Genomic DNA, 22,877 nt, shown 5'->3' on the forward strand with positions numbered 1-22,877 from the left:
TGTCACTCTCCCTGTGCTCTGGATTGGAATGCAGATGGCTCAGCCCGCAGTCACTGGGCCCGGCTGACTCCATTTCCATGAGTGTAGTGCAGGGGTAAGGTCACCCTGGAGGGCGGCTGTGAAGTTTCTATGAGACAGGGTGCATGGGACAGCATGACTGTGACGAGCGTCTGCTCGCTTTGAGGGCACAGGTGAAGGAAGCGGCACGTGTGTCTGCTGTGAGCAGGGCGCCTGTTTGTCCTGCATGGTCGTGTGTGTGTGCTGCCACCCTCACCTGGCTGATGGGGGAACTGGGACATGGAGGGGCTGGGTAGCTTGCTCAGGGTCTCTGAGCTCAGGAGAGGGGAACTCAGAGGAGCTACACCCTCCTGCTGACCTGCTTCACCCCTGCCCCTCACACTCTGCCAGCCCAGAACAGCTAGCTCTGTTCTCAGCCACCGTCCAGTGTTTGCCCTCACCTCTGATGGAGCCTCCTCTGGCATGAGGCCTATGGGTGCCCTCTGGCTGCTAAGCCCTTCCCGGCCTTGCCTCACTGGACCTCTCTGAGGAATGAAGACCGTGAACGCCATTATTCAGCCCTGAACCTGCACCCTCTCTCGGTCTCTGTGACCCCAGCCTCTCCTCCAGGCATCTTGGGCTCCTTCCTCTGTGGGCCTTCTGCAGCCTTTTCCCAACCCCCTGCCCCTCCTCATTCACCCCGGCTTCCATGCCTCCAGGCCCAGGCCCTGCGGCTCAACTCTGGGCCCACCTGGCTTCCCCTTCCTCCCAAAACAGCCGGGGCGCACACCTTCAGCTGGGTTCCTTCCTCTAATGCCAGTCAGACCAGGTCCTCAGCACCCTGTGCCTTCACTCCCACAGCTCCGCCCAGCACCACGATCTCCACACATCTCCACACCCGTCCCCTACCCCGATGGCCCCAGCACTCCGCCCATGCTGCGCCAGAAGAGCTTGCAAAAATGCAAGTCGGGCTGGGCCATGTTGCCCTTATGGCTCTTTAATATCTGCTCACGTTTTGAGGGAATTCTGCTCCCTCTCCACCCTCACCTCTCAGCACATCACACCAGCCCTCCCCATGACTGACACCCCACCAGGGCCAACACTTGCCACCCACCGTGTCCCTGCTTTTCTCTACCTCTGCCGCGGGCACCTTCCCTCAAGTCTGACTGGGTGACCCCCTCAGTCAAACCAAGAGGCCCCTGTACTGTGTGTGTGTTTCTTTGGAGATGGGAACGAACGAGCCGGTCCTGCCATCTCCCGCACACTCCTCCAGGCGTCTTATTAACACAATCTGATCATCTGAGCTGAATTCACCTGCCCCTCCTAATGGACTGTAAGCTCCCTGAGGCTGGGGGCTATGTCTTGTTCTCATCTTTGTATCCTTAGAACCACAATTCAGGACACAGCACCTTGTCCTCGAGGGGGCTCACAGTCAGGTGGGGAGATACAGAAACCGAAGTGGCTGCAAGACTCCTGGGACTTGCAGGGCCTGTTTCACACCAGCACTTCTGCTTCTGACTACTCCGGGCGACAAGCAGTGCTTTCCATGGGACCCACTAACAGCCCTTGCTTGGAGTTCGGTTCACTGGCCCTTGGGGCAAAGGACAGTGTTCCCACACGAGAATGCCACCAGATGTTCACAGCAAAATAAGCCTCACATATCAGGCAGCGGCAGGAGAGGGTTCTGACTAGGAATAAAAGCCTTCACTGAAGGCCGGGCATGATGTCTCACACCTGTAATCCCAGCACTTCGGGAGGCTGAGGTGGGTAGATCACAAGGCCAGGAGTTTGAGACCAGCCTGGTCAACATAGTGAAACCCTGTCTCTACTAAAAATACAAAAATTAGCCAGGCGTGGTGGCGGGCACCTGTAGTCCCAGAATACTTGGGAGGCTGAGGCAGGAGAATGGCTTGAACCCGGGAGGCGGAGGTTGTGGTGAGTTGAGATCACATCACTGCACTCCAGCCTGGGCGACAGAGCAAGACTCCGTCTCAAACAAAACAAAAGAAAAACCTTCACTGAGGTGCGTTCCTCACATGAGCTCCTCTCTCAAAGCAAAGGCAGGCATCCATCCCAACCCTGCCCCAGGCCGCTCACGGCAGTTTTGGTCGTTGCAAACACTGAGCCACAGCTACTCTGAGTTCACAGAAGTACCTGACTTCATTTCATACGGTTCTGACAAAAGCTGGGGTGAGTAGTAAAACATTATATGGCCCCTTTTGATGGATTAGGAGAAACACATTTATGTTAAAAACTGCCAATATTTCATGATTTTAGAAAATTAAATCATGTGTGACATTAAAAACCCCAACAAAGCTGCCACAACTGCTCAAACAAGATGCAGTCTTGAGGGCACCGCAGCCTTCCCGGGTGCCCTGCGCCTGCTGGGTACGTGCTGTCACGCGTTTGAGTGGACGGAATCTCAGTCTGCAAGGACGGGGCGTCGGGGAACCCACAGGGAGTCCCTGGAAACTAAAAACAAAGCCCGCAAACCCGCTCTCCACAGGCAGGCCTGAGATGGAAAACCAAACTCTGAAACCCAACTGTTTCACTGCAGAAACAAACAGACTGTATTATCCACAAAATTGGCGACTTTTTGTTGCTGTTATAATGCGAAGCAGTGATCAGAATTTAGAGATGTTCTCCTGAGAATGAGAAGCAAGTACGAGGCCAGAGTTTCCAGCTCTGAGGTATTGACCCATGAAGTATTTTCTGTTTTGGAGACCATGTGCCATGCAACTAGAGCATGTGGATGAGACTCATGGGGACTTTTCACAGATGGTGTCAACACAGAGATGAGGACAAGGCAGGGCTAAGCTCCCAGCATCACAGTTCGTCAAAGCTCCTAGGCAAAACCACGGCATGCCTGCCATCACCACAGACGTTTGTAAAGAGAGCAACCAAAAAGAATACGTAAAGTTACTTGAGAACATTCAGGAAAAGCTGAGAAAAAGAAAAAAGAGAGCGATACGTATTTTGGAAGCAACACTGGTTACGTACAGTACGTACGGTAGTGAAACTGGGCCATGTTTGTCAGTACAAACCAGCTCTTGATTTGTAATGTAACGATTTTGTGCAATTTTTTCAATAAGCTATTTCTATATTCTAGGTACATAAAATCAGACCTTCTGATTCGCGCGTGTGTGTGTGTGTGTGTGTGTATTCATTTCTTACATGTTTTTGAGGCTACTGATTTCAACTGCGTGTGTGCTGAGGTCCTTGACAATCCTGAGGACTGTCAGCACCCACGTTGCCTGCGGCTCTTCAGAACAAAGCAAGAAGCACACTGTAGGGCCAGGCAGGGCTGGGCCTTACAAACTTGCCCAGGTTTATAGTGTTACCATGTTTTTAAACAAGTATCAGTATTTTAAGCACACTTTCAACATCAATTCATTAAAGTAGACACCTATAGCTATGTATCTCAATTAAGGACTACACAGTTTTAGACAGTAATCTTAAAACAGCTTTTGTATGTCAGTATGAATAAATACTGCTAGAAAAATGTTGGCTACCTGTTTTAGGTGGACTCAAGGGCTTACGATTAGAAATATTTAGTTTTCCTAATCTGAGTTTCTTGATTGTAGTTTTATCAGAGTTTACAAACCAATATGTTGTTATATAGGTAAATATATACTTTTAACTTTATATTCATGTATAACTTTTTATTAAATGTCAGAGAAATTTAAAAACCAACTTAGATAACTACGCACATCTCTCGCTAAAAGAAACACATTGTCTGGTAAAATCTTTTCTGGAGATTTGAAGGAAAGCTTGAGAATTCTTAGAGTGGCAAAGATTCAGACAAAAGATTTTCTGAAAAGATTTTCTTTTAAGAGGCACTGTTATAATGAGGCACACAGAACATGAAGAAACAACTGTCATAATGCTCTAAGCATTTAGACCAGTGTACATCAAACCCAAAGACCATGACACCAGGAAACCCTCCCGGACCCCGGCAGCCCTAGCAGCTCCGGGACATCCAGCATCGACGCGGACTCACCAGAGCACACTGGCACCCACTGCTGGGGAGGGAAGGAGGGGTAGCTGCTAACGTGGCAGAATACAGCTAATTTTTAATGGTGAAAGGCTGGGCTTACAGAAACCTCATACAAAGAAGACATCAAAACGTCATACTTCCTCTATTTCCAGTCTAATTTCCTTTCTTTTAGAACTAATTTCATACGCAAAAGAAAGGGAAATGCTGTTTGAGCGACAGCATCTATGACATTTGAGAGAGGAAGCATAGTCTTGGACTGTATTCGAGTTTTCTTTTTACCACAGTATATTCATCAGATTCAGATCTCATTTAAAAGCAGAGAAAAAAAGTCAATTCTGTGGTAAAACGATATGGGGCAAAATAAGTACTTGTACAAGAGGAGGGTTACAAAGTTTAAAAGTACTTTTTATTGCAGACATTTTCATATACAACGTTAGTGAAATCACGTCCCCCCCATGGTGAAGACATATATTCCTATCTTATAAAAACATTCAAGTAACCCTGGGCGTTTTCATGTTACTCTTTTTTAGTACCTGGGGATTGGCTTTGGCTAGATTTTCTATTTTAACCCATGCTTCTTCCCGTTCTTTCATTTTTAGCTTCTCTCTGAAAAACAGTAAAATGTCATCTGTGTTAGAGATGAATCAGACACAAGAACACACTGAAGGGGCGAAGGCACAGGCATGTTGGGCACAGCCAGCAGCTCCTCCCGCAGCCCCTCCGCTCCGTCTCCCCATACTGCACAGTGCTCAGCACAGCATGAGGAATGAACCGAGATGTAAACATGAGAAAATATCAGAACATTTAACATGACCAAGAATTGGAATTCTTAAAAGAAATCTAATCTAAGTAAGTCTTATGTCTCCATCCTTGCCCTTCCCCTGGTCGGTTGTTTCTTCATGGGGCCTATATAATTTGATGAGAAGCTCATATATCCATTGAAGAAACGAGACTGCAGGACAGTGTAAAGCGACCAGTGTCAAAGGAGCCAGCATTCCCATTCCTACAATATTAAAAAGGAAACATCTTAAGAGCCAGGAGACCTGGGTTGTTGACTGACTCCACTGTGAGAGGCACATGACTTTCAGTCAATCACTTAACTTGGATCCAAGTTTTTTCTTTCTTTTTTTTTTTTTTTTTGCGACAGGGCCTTAGTCTGTCGCCCAGACTGGAGTGTAGTAGCGCGATCTCGGCTCACTACAACCTCCACCTCCCAGGCCCAACTGATTCTTCTGCCTCAGCCTCCTGAGTAGCTGGGATTACAGGCGCATGCCACGACCGCCCGGCTATTTTTTGTAGTTTTAGTAGAGACGGGGTTTCACCATGTTGGCCAGGCTGGTCTCGAACTCCTGACCTCAAATGATCCACCTGCCATGACCTCCCAAAGTGCTGGGATTACAGGCGTGAGCCACTGCGCCCAGCCAGGATCCAAGCTTTTTAACCCAGAAAATGTACTACACAACCTTTAAGGTCCTGTTGGGAAAGCTGTGGGATTCCATGGGAGGAGGATCCGCCATCAGAAGGCCCTGCTGCTTGTGTGCTTCCTACCTGCAAACTGCACTGAGCGCTGAGATGAGGACGGACCACGCAGCTGGCAGCTCTAGAGGAATGGCTGGCCTGTCTCCCCGGCCCTTTCCTGAATGACCTGTCATCTCTCATGCTCTATGGTTCACTTTGGTGTATTCTGCATTTTTCTTCCCTCCACACTACCCAGAATATAAACCCCAAAAGGGCAAGGATTTTTGTGGGTTTTATTCATTGCTATATTGCCAGAATCTAAAACAGGGCCTGGTGTATAGGTAAATATTCACATATTTGTCTAAGGAATGACTAAATGGCAATATATATACACATATACATGCACACATATATACACAGTGTATTTTGAATTACATTCGTGCAAAGCTTATCTACCTTAGCCAGTTTTAAGTGACAAGCAAAAAATAAAATCTGCCAATAGTCCATACTCAACTTGGAATAAGACCTCCAACAACTATTTAATCACATTATTACTTGCACAGTCTAGGGACGAAGTACTCTGCCACTTAGATCATCCCTGGACACATGTGGGCTCAAAGACATGAGGGCAGGACCCTGATTTTGCAAAGGACAGACTAGATTCCAGAGAACGCCCACATTATTGAGTTAATTAAATCAGAATAAAGCTACATTGAAACGAAGATTCCTGCTCTCTTGTATAAACCTCACAGGATATAATTCAAATCCCTGCCTTATAAACATGAAAATGGACTACACATTATAGCCTTTAAGCCCAATATAGCCAAGAAAAGAAAAAATTCTGAATGTTAAATTCTTGCCTACATAAGCACTTATTGCAAAGATGATTAATCTGGCAATACAAGGAGGGAGAACTGGTAACTTTAAACACCTGTTCTTTCAAAATACGTTATCATAACACAGTTGTAATTTGCTCGCCAAGTATGAGAGGCCTGGTTTTGCTTTCGAGTGAAGAATAACGTTTTAGGACAAAACAGTGGACGAGGTTTACTTAGGATTAAGAAAAAAATCCTGGAAACAGTAATTTGTGAAAGGAACAACTCACTTTAGTTTCTCTGCTTTGAACTGTTGTGTACAGTCATCAAATAGCTTTTGGTTCATCTCCATGAAGAGCTTCAGGGCGTTGTATATCAAGCCATGTATTGTCCTATAAAGAAAACCGCACGGTGAGCCTGGGAGCACGTGTTCCTGCTGAGCCCTCGCCTCTCCACACTCAGGCTGCTCCATGTTCCAACAGTCCCACATTGCACAGGTTTCCCAAGCTCTAAAATGCAAGGCCTGCTCATTCCGAGTTATTCATTTTCTGACGGTTAGCCACACATCCGGAGACTTTCTTCAGAGCGGCTCTCACACAGCCACGGAGGCCACGCCACTTACTGTCTCCAGCTGACAGCAGCCAAAAACCACCGTGCTCAGAAACTGAATTAAAAACATTAAAACCTGAACAAATATAATGAAGACAAAATTATAAAAGGACAGTAATGGCAATACTTTATTTCCTATAAATGTCAGTTTCTTTTCACCTTATTCCCTGAGGACAGAAAAATTAATTTTAATAATGCCAACACAGAGCTTTGAAAGAGAAAATAAAATTAGCATAAAACAGCTTAATCAATGCTTAGTTCTCAGGCTCTGACACACATGGAGAGGGAAAGAGGCCAAACTGTCCCAGCTGAGCCTCTAGGTGACTCGAGTCCTAGCTGCCATCGGACTGTAGCCACATAAGAGCCCCGATCCCCCAGTAGACACCAGTGAAAGCCTGCACAGCAGAGCCTGCTCAGCCCATAGGATTGTGAGCAACAATTGCCAGTAGCTAAAAAACAAATACCAAAAAACCTAACCCTCAAATCATAATTACTTCTTAATCCACTTTTTAATAAAACCCAAATCATACTTAGAAAACACTTAAAAGAACATTTTTTTCTTTGCAATGGGCAGGGACTGAAAGTCAGTTATGAATTGTGCTGACTTTCATACCATACTAAATCACACACAAGAAACGTGGTGACGCTCCAGGGGCTTTTGTTGTCATTGTTGCGCTCAATTAAAAAAAAAAAAAATCAATGCAACCCAGGCGCGGTGGCTCATGCCTGTAGTCCCAGCACTGTGGGAGGCTGAGGCTGGTGGATCACTTGAGGTCAGGAGCTCAAGACTGGCCTGGCCAACATGGTGAAACCCCGTCTCGACTACAAATGCAAAAATTAGCCAGGAGTGGTGGCTCGTGTCTGTAGTCTCAGCTACTTGGGAGGCTGAGGCAGGAGAATCACTTGAACCTGGGAGGCAAAGGCTACAGTGAGCTGAGATAGTGCCACTGCACTCCAGCCTGGGCAGCGACGGAGCAAGACTCCATCTCAAAAATAAATAAATAAACAAATTAATGCTACAAAGAACAGGCTGTTGAGGGTGGATGTGCTGTACTAAAAACTACAACCACCACGCTATGGCCATGAGGGTCTTGGCTGCTGCTTCCACTGCTGTCTGCACGGCTGCTGGCCCTACAGCCACTAAGTGACAGCAAATGCTTCCTCAGTGCCTATCATAAGCCAGGTACTTTATGCATATTAACTGTATTGTAACCCTCACAACCAAATGAAGATTGTTGCAAGGCAAAGCACTTTACTTTCTCAGTTTTTCTGGCTGAGAAAGATCTGGTGAGAGCTAACTTCCCTGGGTAGCTGGTCAGGAGGAAGGCAGGAATGTGAACCAAAGTCATCCTCACTCTGATCTGCCTGTCCTTCTTTGTTCAATTCCTGGGCGGCAACCCTCAGAGGACTTGATGCAAGTGGACTGGCTGGATCCTTGCTTGGGGGTCTGGCTCAGAGCTCCAGGGCTAACACCTGTCTGGCTGCTGCCCTGCAGAATTCTGGGAAGGAGGCAGTGCTACCAGCAGCCTCGAGCGGACAAGGAGAGAGGGTACATGGGAGAGGGCTAGTCCGCTGGCAGTAGGGTGACTGTGCAGCACAGCAGGAGGGCTGCCCCAACAGACACTGGGAGTTAGGAGATCGCACTAGGCCACAGTGCGGCTCACCAGCTTTGTGACCGCAGACTGGGCTTTAAATGCCCTCCAAGTCTCACCTTCCTCACCCATAAACTAAGGGAGGAGGGCTGCTCTTCTTTAAGTTCTGAGTTATAATTACAATGTACAATGGAAAGAGATGAAAGAAGGTGGGAAAGAAAAACTCAGATACTCATATTTCTTTAAATAACAGGAGTATTAGATGATGCCACATTAATAAATAAGATGGCCTGGGTGCAGTGGCTCACGTCATCCCAGCACTTTGGGAGGCTGAGGTGGGTGGATCACTTGAGCCCAGGAGTTCGAGACCAGCCTGGGTAACATGGCAAAACCCCATCTCTACAAAAAATACAAAAATTAGCCAGGGGTGGCGGTGGGTGCCTGTAGTCCCAGCTACTCGGGACCCTGAGGTAGGAGGTTTGCTTGAGCCCAGGAGGTCCAGGCTGAAGTGAGCCATGATTGTGACACTACACTCCAGCTGGGGGGACAGAGCAAGACCCTGTCTAAAAAGAAATAAAATACAAAATTTAAAAAAGAAAAATATATAAATAATGTGGCACCCATATCAACAGTTTCCTTTTAAAGTCTCAGAAGACTATTGCTCAGTAAACAGATTTATTCATCCTCTTTAAGTCAAAAGATGAAGGAGCGGAGTAGGAGGAAACGCTTTTTGCTCCTGGGGCAATGCAGCTGTGTTCAGATCACCTGGCTTCCCTCTTCTTCTCCAGGGAGTGACCACTGTGGGGTGGTTCCTGGGTCTCACACAGGGGCTCCTCCAGGATGCACGTCCGCAGAGCTCAGAGACACCCCGAGAGTTCGGCGGCCACTGTGCCCCTACTGGGGCTGAGCTCCATAAGCTCTGCAGAGACCTTCAGCTTCTCTGCAGGGTGCTCAGGAAGAGGCCTAGAAGCTGCTGTCACTGGGAGGTGGCTGCAAACCAATGTGCCTCTATACTGGCTAGGAACAAAGGTAAGCTGGTAAAATCAAAGGCCATAGAAACTACCCACACTGCTACTTAATTTATAAGTCCACAAAACAATTGACATTCTTGTTTCTTAACTGATATTTAAAATTCTGGTATTTATTCTAACTGAAGTAGCAGTAAAACGTGCCACATTTTAAAATGACCGAAGAAGATGGCCGCCAGTTCTTTCTTACTTGTTCCAATGGGTCTTTGAGTTGCGGTACAAGGAAGGAAACATGATGGGCAGAATCTTCGCTGCGTTGTCACTGATTAAACTCATGATGTATTCATTATTCCAGTAATAGAGAGCTCGCTCTGCCACCTGAAAGACACAAGTGGATGGCTTGCTGGAGGTTGTGCCTGAGACATCGGGCAGCTGTCCTTGCTATTAAACCCGTGAGTCGGGTAATGAACTACCTTGGACCAGAAAATTATGATTATTTCTATAAATTCAAAATATTCTAGATTGTGACCTGTAACCCTGAAGAGCCTTCAACAAAGAGGCAGATAATTTCTGTACATCAAGCAATCAAGAACATTGTCACATATTTCTCTACTTATTCAGTAAACATTTATGCTAGATGTTGGTTAGACGCTGAGGAGACAACTCAAAGTAGGCTGCTCCACCTATCCGTCTGCCTCCCCCATCTGTCAGATCCAGCGGGTGCGCTATGTTCTGCTGAGCGTTCAGCACTGAACGCAGCAAGGTAGAAATCCTTGCCTCCATGGAGCTTACATGCTAGAGGGGAGGAGACAGGTGATGGATGATTATTAATTTACTAGAAACGGTAAGTCACACACAAAGGGCAGCAGGGCAGGGGGACAGACAGCGGCGGTGTGTGTGGGGTGGGGTGGCTTCAATGGCGAGGAGGGGACATCTGAGCAAGGACCAGAGGGAGGAGAGGTCCTGAGTTGTCAGCACGGGGCTGGCTGAGGGCCACTGCAGAGGGCAGTGGGGGCATGAACGAGAGGAGGGCAGGGGAACAGGGCCTGAGGGCACTTGTCCTTACTCATGGGAAGCCACTGGAGGGTGGTTCCCCCATTTTTCTTTTCTTTTCTTTTTTGAGACGGATTTTTGCTCTTGTCGCCCAGGCTGGAGTGCAATGGCATGATCTCGGCTCACTGCAACCTCTGCCTCCCGGGTTCAAGCGATTCTCCTGCCTCACCCTCCCAAGTGGCTGGGATTACAGGCGCCCGCCACCATGCTCGGCTAATTTTTTTGTATTTTTAGTGGAGACGGGGTTTTGCCATGTTGGTCAGGTTGGTCTCGAACTCCTGAGCTCAGGTGATCCACCTGCCTTGGCCTTCCAAAGTGCTGGGATTACAGGCACGAGCTACCTTACCTGGCCCATCCATTTCTGTTTTTTAATTTTTTTTTTGTTGAGATGTAGTTTCATTTTGTCGCCCAGGCTGGAGTGCAGTGGGGCCATCTCGACTCACTGCAACCTCTGCCTCCTGGGTTCAAGTGATTCTCCTACCTCAGCCCCCTGAGTGGCTGGGACTACAGGCATGCGCCATCACGCCCGGCTAATTTTTGTATTTTTAGTAGAGACATAGTTTCACCATGTTGGCCAGGCTGGTCTCGAACTTCTGACCTCAGGCGATCCGCCTGCCTTAGCCTCCCAAAGTGCTGGGACTACAAGCATGAGTCACTGTACTCGGCCCCCCATTTTTATTACTAAAACTTTCAAAAACAGACAAAGCTGCAAGACTAATATAATGAGTGCCCCCCACCTCCCTCCACCCAGATTCAACAACTGTTCACACCCTGCCCTATTTGCTTTTTCTCTCCATAGTCAACCAGCACACATGTGCATGTTCCACAGAACTATCTGGGAGTTCGCGGCAGTCACCAGGACACTTGGCCTGTCCCCACCACAGCATGTGTGCCTCTGGGAAGAGGAGCTTCTCCTGTCTTACTACTGTCACCACCTCCATCTGCACACAACTCACAGTAGCATTTGGAGGCTCTGAACAGCGTGGGGCTGATGTTTCTCCTGCCAGAAGCCTACAGCTTAGAGATCCTGAGGTTGCGGTGCAGTGTGTATGGGTGGGATGCTGAGAGAATGGCGGGTGAGCCTGTGCCAGGCTCAGGAATCCGGGCCGATTCCTCAGAGGCAGTGAGCTGGGATGAACTTTGCAGAACAGCAGGGAGGCAGGTAATGGGGGAGGGGAGGGCACGCATGAGAGTGAGGTGTGGATTCAAAACAAGGCACAATCGTAGCACAGCTCCTGGGCTAGTTCTTACTTAAGAGTTCAATACCTTGTACTTTAAAAAGCATCCATCTAGGCCGGGTGCGGTGGCTCACGCCTGTAATCCTAGCACTTTGGGAGGCCAAGGCAGGTGGATCACTAGAGGTCAGGAGTTCAAAGCCAGCCTGGCCAACATGGTGAAACCCCGTCTCCACTAAAAATACAAAAATCAGCCAGGTGTGGTGGTAGGCACCTGTAGTCCCAGTTACTCGGGAGGCTGAAACAGAAGAATAACTTCAACCTAGGAGGTGGAGGTTGCAGTGAGCTGAGATAATGCCATTGCACTCTAGCTTGGGCAACAAGAGCAAAACTTTGTCTCAAAAGAAAACAAACAAAAAATAAAACCATCCATCCATCCATTCATCCACCCACCCACCCACCACCCACCAATATATGTGGGGGTAATATTTTAAGCCTGATTTAGAAAACAGAAGCTTAAGATGCTTGATGGTTTAAACTTTAACATTTTCCAGTTTTTAAAACGAGTACTTTTTTTGGGTGAGAAAATAACATCTATAAGTTAAGAATGAGCTGGTGTGGTAGCTCACGCCTGTAATCTCAGCACTTTGGGAGGCCGAGGCGGGTGGAGCACGAGGTTGGGAGTTCAAGATCGGCCTGGCCAATGTTGTGAAACCCCGTCTCTACTAAAAATACAAAAATTAGCTGGGTGTGGTGGCGGGCACCTGCAATCCCAGCTACTTGGGAGGCGGAGAATCACTTGAACCTGGGAGGCGGAGCTTGCATGAGCCGAGATGGTGCCACTGCACTCCAGCCTGGGCAACAGAGTGAGACTCCATCTAAAAAACAAAAAATTAAGAATGAGTTGGCCTTATGTATATGTGTCTGGAAAAGATTCTGGGATGCACTCTGTGCTGATCAGGTCCTCTAGGAAGCAGAAGCCAAGATGGGCGCAAGCGTGCATGGGGGACACAGATGAGGGCGAGTGGGGGCGACGGGCCTGCAGCTGAAGGTCCGAGGGGGTCCTGGCGCTCAACTCCCTCATCAGAGGCATGGCAGGCCACCCTGGCAGCCCTCATGCTCTGTTCTTGGCAGGGACATGAAGGCTTCTGTGATATGTGGAGTGGCACCCAAGCCCCTGGCAGCTGCACGGCCACCTTGGCTCTGCTTTCCCCACCTGGACTTCCCTTCCTCCTTGCCCTGTCACATGCTTTTATGCAAAACAGCACATTGTGAGTTCGCTCGTCCCTGTCTTCTCTCGGAAGTCTGACGTTACCTATATGAGTAGCTAATTTTGCATCTAGGGAAGGAGTTCACATTTTCAGGACACTTCCCACGACTGCCAGTCTCTCCTGTACTTCGACCAGGGCTCTGTGGCGCTGGTCTCTCCAGTTTCTAGGAAACCATGCTCCTTTGTGCAAAGTGCTCACACAAGTCTTGAAAAACATTTTCTCTGTAGGCCAGGATTGATGGAAAACAAACAAAACAAACAAAAAACCCAAAACATCATTTTCCTTTCTTAGTTCCTAATGTGAAAACTCACTGAAATTTATAAAATGAAAATAACCTGAATATTTGTAATGGAAGAGACCACGGCAGTTCCCTCCTTTAACCCAGCTTAGCCTGACCTCACTTTACTACGGCTGCCCACGCTCCAGATCTTCTTACTCCTCTATCACTTGCCTTCTTGTCTTAGTTTTGCTGGTTTCAATGACCTCTTTTCAAAACCATCTTGAAAGGCTCAGTTTGGAGGACCCCTCACTCTTGTGGACTTTTTCTAACCGCTTAGACTTATGCTAAGGTAACTGCCCGTGTGTTTCCGAGAGCCTGCTGCACACGCCACCTGGCCTTTCACGTTTGGCTGTAAGGTGGTGGTGTGACATGGTCACCGTCTTCCACTGTGTGGCCTGCTCCCTGGACACCAGGAGGTCGTGCTCATTTTGTGCCTATTTTCACCTTGTTCATGATGAGTGCACAATAAATACCCGCTCAATGATGCAAAAGGACAGGTGGCTAGCACGTCCAACAGAGGCAGGCAGGCCGGGAAGGTGGGTGGGGGTGGCCTTCCAAAGAGGTGATGAGCTGAGGCTGGCTTGAAGGGTTAAGGACATTGGGAAAAGAAAGTAGAAAGTAGCTCTGACCAAGGTCGTCCTCTCGCACAGGAATCTGGCAGTGACAAAAGTCAGAGCTGTCAGCCATTGTGAAAGGTAAAGGGAGACACATTTACACAATGTCAGGAATGAAGTGCCTCAGCAGCAAGGGCATCTCAGAGCCGAGGCTCTGACCACCTGCTGTCTATCAACATTGATGCTCAGGTGTAGAAAGGCAGGTTTCATGGACGTGGAAGCACACTGAACATGAAGACAAAGACAGCTTTACAGAGAAGCCAGATGATCGCTCTTACTGAGAAAAAGTGCTGCGGCAGAGGGGGCAAGACGCCCAAGGGGATTCTATAGAATTCATAGTTGCAGCATCGTATTTGAAGTATAGTATAATTCCAGGAAAAACTTGGATTTTACCTTTAAATTGCATGAGAGGCAAACGATGGCCAGCTACACATGGAACTTTTCCTTTCCCAAATGAACACTGGAACAATGTAATCAGGTCTCCCCACATACCTGGAAGTGTGGGCTGGAGACACATTTGGCCAACTGCCGGAAGAGGGGCTCCATGATCTTCACAAATTCTGATGGTTCAATGACATCTAAAATCTCTTCTAATTCATTTAAGAACATTACTTCTTTTGGACTGTGAGTCTTTGGCCAGTATTTGAGAAGTGCCATCACCACCTACAAAAGAAATGACACATGGGAGTGACGGATGCCCATGAGGCCCCAACACCTGCAGGGGAAGAAGTCTGCAAGGCAACACAGGAAGATGCTGCTATCCTCCTTACAGAGGGGACAGTGACTCAGTCACTGTACGTGAGCTTCTGCATTTGAGAAATCAGTCTGTCTGGTTATCTAACTATCTGATCAATCAATTTATTCAGAGACAGGTCACACCATGTTGTCCAGGCTGGATTCGAACTCCCGGGCTCCAGTGATCCTCCTGCTTCAGCCTCTGAGTAGCTGGGACCACAGGCACGTACCACCTGCCTGGCTTCATTTTATATACTTCAGAAATTACACAATTTTAATTTATATAACCCACTTTCTCTGATCAAACACCATTTAAGAGTCCATTCATTTAAAAGAAGAAAACAAAATAGCAGTTGGGGCAATTTAGAAAGAATAAGATCAACGGAGAAAACACAGAGCATTATCAATTCATATGTTCATTTTAGTGTGGAAGCAGCCGGTACTGAAACTGCTGGCCACGTGTACACAACCCATTTCTTTCTCAAATTTATCAACCATCTATATGTATTTATACACAAACATACATACTTTTGTATGCACAGACAGTGTTTTCAACTGTGTTATAATATGTCAAAAATAGTGATGTGAACTAAGCTGACCTTTTTAACTTGCATCCGCAGGTGCTGTGATGGGACCCCGGGCAGGGCGCACTGTGCTCTCTGTGCTCACACCTGTGGGCGTCAGATGCCAACAGCTTGAGCAGTGCTGGGCCTGCAGTGAGCAGGCTGCAGTGGCAGCTGTAGCTAGGACTGTCACCACCCAGAGGGTCTGTGCCACCAGCTCTCTGCTAGACATAGCCCGTCGGACTGCAGTGGTTTCCCAGGTTGTGGATAGTGGCTGTTTTATGTTCCTTGGCCAAGTCAGACAGCTAGAAAGGATTTCCACTGGGCAACCTTTCTTTCTTTATATGTTCCTATAGTCTCCAAATGTCTTACCACAATCATACCAGTACAAAATACTGAATTTGAATCCATGCAGATTTCATATTTTTACAGTGTAGCTATCTTAGTTCTAAAAAAGTACTACAATCCAAAACAGGCATTTATATATGAAGTGCATGTATGCGCTTACACACATAAATCGTACAAGTGCAGTCCAGCACGTTAGAGCAGCTGTTTGGCTCAGTCACAGCAACATCGTGGGGCTTCTACGGCTCTTGTGCTATGCAACTGCCACAAATGCTGGCCCCTGGGACCGCCTGGTCATTTTCACTCACTAGTCATTTCCAGCTCAGTAGGTCACACCAACTCATGGCTTAGCAGGCCAGCCTTTTAATCATTACAGTGATTTTTTAAAAAGGTGGACATTTAACATCCATTTAGAAAAATTTTGTTTTGATGCTTTGGCATTTGGGCTCCCAGATAATCTTTTATGATATTACACTTTATAAAACTCCAAAATCCACGAAACAAAGGAAGTGAGGCTAGGGGTGGTGGCTCATGCATGCAATCTCAGGACTTTGGGAGGTGGAGGTGGGAGGAATGCTTGAGCCTAGGAGTCTAACACTGGCCTGGGCACTGTGGTGAGGTCCTGTCTCTACACAAAATTTAAAAATTAGCCTGATGTGATGGGCACCTGTGGTCCTAGTTACTCGAGAGGCTAAGGTGGGAGGATTGCTTGAGCCCAGCAGGTTGAGGCTGCAGTGAGCCATGACTGTGCCACTGTACTCCAAGACTCTAACAAACAAAAACCCCAAAAAAGCCAAATGAAAATAAAAAAGGAAGTGCTGCTAGTTTTGAAGTCTGACATAAAAATCTACCATACAAGTGTCTTTAAAAGGACTTATTTCGGCTGGACACGGTGGCTCACGTCAGTCATCCCAGCACTTTCGGAGGCCGAGGCAGGCGGATCACGAGGTCAAGAGATCAAGACCATCTTGGCTAACACGGTGAAACCCCATCTCTACTAAACAAAAAATGCAAAATATTAGCTGGGCGTGGTGGTGGGCGCCTGTAGTCCCAGAATGGTGTGAACCCGGGAGGTGGAGCTTGCAGTGAGCTGAGATCGCGCCACTGCACTCCAGCCTGGGCGACAGAGCGAGACTCTGTCTCAAAAAAAAAAAAACAAAAAAAAAGGGAATTATTTCTAAAAATGCATCATCTAATGGGTCTCCTACCTCAAAACTATTGAATAAATATTTGTTGTCCTCCTACCACACCCGTGTGTACTGGAATCACTCTGAAGGATATAGCAGATGCAAATCACTTCCTACATCTATTTCTCTTCATCTGTCAAATGGAGTTTTATTAGAAGAAATATGTTAATTTGTGAACTATACAACACAACCGATTTAGCTATTCTATTTCTCTGGAAAAGGTATCATTTCTGGGACGGGATTCATACACGGGCCTTCCTGTTCACGCTGTTGGGAACGAGCTGTGATTGGTACCAGCTATTTTGTGGCGTCAGTGCGGCGTGCTCTGTGGAGGAGGGTGTCTGCTCAGGGAAAGCGAATCCGAGGCAACAATGGCTGTGTGCTGCTGGGTGCAGCACGAGGCCCCGAGTTTTCCTTTGGAAGACCAAAGACTGCCCGCTCCCTGCAGAGGGCAGGTGAGCCAGTGGCCCCAGCCTTGAGTCTTGGGGAGCCCCCTTCCTGTCCTGGTAGACTAAGGAGAAAGGAGAGCTGCTACGATGCCATGGAGTAAAACGTGATGAGACTGAAGAGGCAGGTGGGTGAAAATGGAACACAGTTTTACTTCTGTAAAATCTCTGATGAGCTTCTGTTCTTCCAACAGAGAAAGTGCTTCATGTGCCCAGAAAGCTTTTCAGCATTGCACACAATCAGCAAATGAAAAACACTAATTACAGTATTTACTACAAATGGGGCAACACATGTCCTTCATATCTCAGTCTTCTAAGTGGATCTGACTTTAAACATTCCTGAGCCTGGACATCTGATGGCTTCAGGAGTCCCTTTGGTGCAGGCCTGTGAGATGGATGTGGACACCAGGTGTCCTTAGTGCTACCAAGAGATGCACACCTGCACAAAAGCCTATACTTTGATCTTATCATTAATAAGGTTTCAATGCTGAAGTAAGACAAAATGGCCTTTGTGTTTTCATAAAATAGGCATTTCAAAAGAGAGAATTTACTGACATGCGGGTCTGAAGGTTCTTAATATGTAGGAAATTAAATCTGCTTTTCTAAAGCCGGGACAGTACTATTACATTATCTGTACATCAGGAAACTAAGCAGTGAAATGTCCCTGGGTGGGAACATTGGGGCCTGGGTTTGTGGGGTTTGTACCTTCTTTGTGCTGGTGCCAAGTCAGAGTCCTGCATGTAACATTTACGCTGGAAGGACCCAACTGAAGCCGGCACCGGGTCTCTTGCCCTCTTTTAGACGTGACTGCAATTAACAGCTCTCACTCTTGCAAAATGATATTCACTTTATTTACTATATTCATGGGAATTAAAAACATTTACAAACGTTCTCTGCTTTTGTGTTACTTTTCGGTGGAAGAGAGAATAGGGTGGGGATCATTCACTGAGCCCTTGTTGGAGATGGATTAGGGTCAGGCTGACAGACAGTAGATGGGGGAATAGAGATGCTGGGACAGCAGCTTAGGTGGGAGCAGCCTCTGTCTGTGGTAAACGCAATGTGGCATTTGGTGAATTCTTCAGCCACTACAGGAGTATGAGAAATACGCACAAAGAAAATTCATGAAAGAAAACTGCAGACTTTCAAAAAATCTTTCCTTCCATATCTTTCTTTTCCTTCTATTTGTATTTACTTATTTATTTGAAACAGGGTCTTACTCTGTCACTCAGGATGGAGTGCAGTTTGTGCATTCATAGCTCACAGCAGCCTTGACCTCCTGTCCTGGGCTCAAGCCACTATTCCACCTCGGCCTCTCGAGTAGCTGGGACCACAGGTACGTGTCACCATGCCCAGCTAATTATTGTTATTATTTTTTCGGTAGAGAGGAGGTCTCACTATGTTGCCCAGGCTGGTCTCAAACTCCTGGCCTCAAGGGCTCCTCCTGCCTTGGCCTCCCAAAGTGCTGGGATTAGAGGCATGAGCCACTGTGCCCAGCTCTCTTTTTTGAATAGGAAAACGTGGGAGAGGAGGGGAGAGAGAAATTTTTTTTTTTTTTTTTTACATATTGCTTTCTCCAGTAAAATCTCTGTGATAGTTAATACTCAGTGTCAACTTGATTGGATTGAAGGATGCACTGGGTATGTCTGTGAGGGTGATGCAAAAGGAGATTAACATTTGAGTCAGTGGGCTGGGAAAGGCAGACCCACCCTTAATGTGGGTGGGCACCATCTAAGCTGCCAGAGAGGCCAGAATATAAAGCAGGCAGAAGAATGGGAAAAGACTAGACTGGCCTAGCCTCCCAGCCTCCATCTTTCTGCTGTGCTGGATGCTTCCTGCCCTCGAACATCAGACTCCAAGTTCCTCAGCTTTGGAACAGGCCTGGCTTCCCTGCTCCTCAGCTTGCAGATGGCCTGTCGTAGGACCTTGTAATCATGTGAGTTAATACTCCTTAATAAACTCTCCTTTATATGTAATCTATCCTATTAGTTCTGTCCCTCTAGAAAACTCTGAATAATACCACCTCTTGGCCAGGTGCAGTGGCTCATGCCTGCAATCCCAGCACTTTGGGAGGCTGAGGTGCGTGGATCACCTGAGGTCAGGAGTTCGAGACCAGCTTCGCCAGCATGGTGAAACCCCATCTCTACTAAACCTACGAAAATTAGCCAGGCCTGGTGGTGCGCGCCTGTAGTCCCAGCTACTTGGGAGGCTGAGGCAGGAGAATCTCTTGAACCCGGGAGGTGGAGGTTGCAGTGAGCCAAGATCACGCCACTGTACTCCAGCCTGGGTGACAGAGCAAGATCCTGTCTCAAAATAATAATAATAATAATAATAATAATAATAATAATAATAATAGTAATACAACCTCTCACCCTTCAGTCTGGAGAAGACCTCAAATATAGGCAGAAGAGTTAAGGCATGTAACCACTGGAGAAAATACAGTTAAAAAAAAAATCCCCAATGAGTTTTATTAACACTGTTCATTTTTCTTTTTCCTACCTAAACATGTCTTCAGTTAGTTAAGGAGGATAAAAATAANTAATAATAATAATAATAATAATAATAATAATAGTAATACAACCTCTCACCCTTCAGTCTGGAGAAGACCTCAAATATAGGCAGAAGAGTTAAGGCATGTAACCACTGGAGAAAATACAGTTAAAAAAAAAATCCCCAATGAGTTTTATTAACACTGTTCATTTTCTTTTTCCTACCTAAACATGTCTTCAGTTAGTTAAGGAGGATAAAAATAACACCTCCTCACCCTAAGCCTTGACTATGCTTGATGCTGAAGTGTGATGAGATTTGGTACATTTCCTTGGGAGGTCCCCAAAATCTGGGGTGGAGGCATTTAGGGGCGGAGGGAGAGCGTGCAGGGATGTGACCTTCCACGAGGGCCTGGCAGGGCACGGCGGGCCCAGCTCGCGGCTCTGTGGCCCCTGCTACCTCTGCAGTCATAGGACAAGAGCTCTTCTTGAATTTTGTCGGTGAAATGGAGGGAATCTACACATAGAATTTAAAAGCTTAGAAGAAAGCAGAGCCCAAAAGCCAGTTTTGCTCAGAAATTCAATGTTAAGAATTTCTCATGCAATTGCACTATAAAAATTACAATGTCACAAGAGAAATGGGAAAGAGAGAAAGGGCCCAGGAGTGACAAGATCTACCTTTTCTAGTCTAACAGTGACTTTTAAAAGAGCACTCAAATGTCTGAATTGGCTCCTAACATTCCTTACTTTGACAAATAATTAAAAAAAAAAAACAAAACTCAATTTAAAAAATGGGCAATGGATTTAAATAGACATTTCTGCAAAGAAGATAAACAATTTTTTTTTTTTTTTTGGAGACAGGGTTTCACTCTGTTGCCCAGGCAAACACCATCATGCCTGGCTAATTTTTGTATTTTTTGTAGAGATGGGGTTTTGCCATATTGCCCAGGCTGGTCTCCAACTCTTGGGCTCAAGTGATTCACCCGCTTCAGCCTCCCAAAGTGTTGGGACTATAGGAGTGAGCCACTGCACCCAGGCCAAGAAGGTACACAGATTTTGGTCAATAAGCACTGAAAAGATGCTTAACATCATCAGTCATTAGGGAACTGCAAATCAAAACCACAACAAGATACTATTTCACACCACTAGGCTGGCTATAATTAAAACAACAGGTCGGGTGCAGTGGCTCATGTCTGTTATCCCAGCACTTTGGGAGGCTGATGTGGGCAGATCACTTGAGGTCAGGAGTTTGAGATCAGCCTGACCAACATGGTGAAACCCTGTCTCTATTAAAAATGCAAAAATTAGCTGGGCGTGGGGGCAGGCACCTGTAATCCCAGCTACTCGGGAGACTGAGATAGGAGAATCGCTTGAACCCAGGAGGCAGAGGTTGCAGTGAGCCAAGATTGCACCATTGCACTCCAGCCTGGGTGACAGAGTGAGACTTTCTCTCCCCCCAAAATAAATAAATAGATAGATAGATAGATAGATAGATAGATAGATAGATAGATAGAAAGAAAGAAAAACAACAGCAGCAGTAGCAGCAGCAGCAGCAGCAAGTATTGGTGAGGATGCGGGGAGACGGGAGCCTTTGTGCATTGCTGCGGGGAATGTAAAACGGGGCAGTCGCTGTGGAAAACAGTATGGTGGTTTGTGCCACAGCTAAACATACAATTACCATATGATTCAGCAATTCCACTTCTGGATATATATCCAAAGGAATTGAAAATGGGGACTAGAGCAAATATCTGTACACCAGTATACAAACAGCAGCATTATTCGCAATAGCTGAAAGGTGGGAATAACCCAAGTGTACACTGAGAAAACAATAAATAAACCCAATGTGTTCTATCCATACAGTGGAACAGCATTCAACCACGATGAGGAATGAAGTTCTGACATGTAACACAAGGATGAACCCTGGAAGACATTACGCTGAGTGAAATAAGCCAGGTGTGAATGGACAAGCATTCTATGATTCTCCTTATATAAAGTACCTAGAATAGTCAAATTCAGAGATAAAGCAGATTACAGGTCAGCAGGGGCCAGAGGGAGGGGAACGGGGAGTTATTGTGTAATGGGTAGAATTTCTGTTTGGGACGATGACAAAGCTTTGGAAATAGTGGTGATGGTTGCGCAACATTATGAATGTAATTAACGCTGGTGAATTGTACATTTAACACAGTTAAAATGACAAATTCTATGTTTTATGTATTTTACCATTATTTAAACAAATTCAAAATGTAACATATCAAAAATTTTTGAATTATACTCTTTAAATGGGTGAATTGTATGGTATGTGAATTATATCTCAATAAAGTTGCTTCAAAAATGTATTTAAATGTTTAAACTGGCACCTGACATGTCTGTTAACCCTGGCTATGACAGCCTTTTACTTTTAATAAACAAGATTACAAATCCTCTGACAAACTGATGGAGGCTGAAAAAAAATTCAAATCCACACACAGAACAGCAGTAATCTAACGTTCACTTGTGATTCAACGATCATAAAACAGTTACAGTGTAACCTGGGAAGTATTTTCAAGACGGTGAAGCCTCTTCAGTACAAGAATTTCAAACCCTAATTATAATTCCTCTCATCATAATCAGTTCAATATGTTGTCAAACCAAGCAGATGTGAAACTACCGAACTGCACACTAAAATTCAGTGGCCACGACCGCTCAGGTGTTTTACGTGCGAAAGAGTAAAGTGCGATGAGGGATAAGGCGGCAATCTCATCACATAAAATAATCGCTGTAATAAAGGAACCTGCAATTAAAATGACTATACTTTGAAAACCTATAACCTATGAACGAAATGAGCCTGTTTATTAGTACTGCCATTTAAGATGAAAAAGTCTCAACGGCAATTTGGTGAAGCAGATGTCATAATATTTGCATTTAGTGAAACACACACATCTTACAAGATGCGCCAGCGACAGTACTTACCGGTTCCGTGAGGGTGCTGTCCTTTTCCAAAAACTGCACTACACAGTACGCCAGCTACAACGTAAAAGGAGCAAGAGTGTTACCATTTCAACATAGAAATGCTGCCGTGCTTCTAGAATTGTCGTTCAACAACTTCCCACAGCAAGACAAGGACCCACAGGATAGACAAAGCCCTCGTGTCATCATGATGCTGCCCCCAGGGTGTGCCACCCCCCGGCAGGCCCCACGGGAGGCTCTGAGTGGGACTTTCAGGGAGGGACCCCAGGAGCAATGCTCAACATTCATGTTAAAGGGCATTACCACTAATGCCCATGAATTGGTGATAGATCAGAAAGCTGAC

At 46.3% G+C, this 22,877-nt stretch overlaps 1 protein-coding gene across 1 annotated transcript in view; it reads right to left on the reverse strand.

Moving 5' to 3' along the window:
- Positions 1 to 22,877, reverse strand: part of PPP2R5C (protein phosphatase 2 regulatory subunit B'gamma) — a 169,503-nt gene that overhangs the window by 10,972 nt on the left and 135,654 nt on the right. The window contains 5 exon segments of the mRNA XM_017892288.1: positions 4,528 to 4,600; positions 6,558 to 6,659; positions 9,687 to 9,814; positions 14,322 to 14,492; positions 22,538 to 22,591. Coding sequence (XP_017747777.1) covers positions 4,528 to 4,600; positions 6,558 to 6,659; positions 9,687 to 9,814; positions 14,322 to 14,492; positions 22,538 to 22,591 — 528 coding nt within the window.

This window comes from Rhinopithecus bieti, unplaced genomic scaffold (genome assembly GCF_001698545.2).
Source record: "Rhinopithecus bieti isolate Rb0 unplaced genomic scaffold, ASM169854v2 scaffold_20150, whole genome shotgun sequence".
In the NCBI taxonomy this organism is placed as follows: domain Eukaryota; kingdom Metazoa; phylum Chordata; class Mammalia; order Primates; family Cercopithecidae; genus Rhinopithecus; species Rhinopithecus bieti.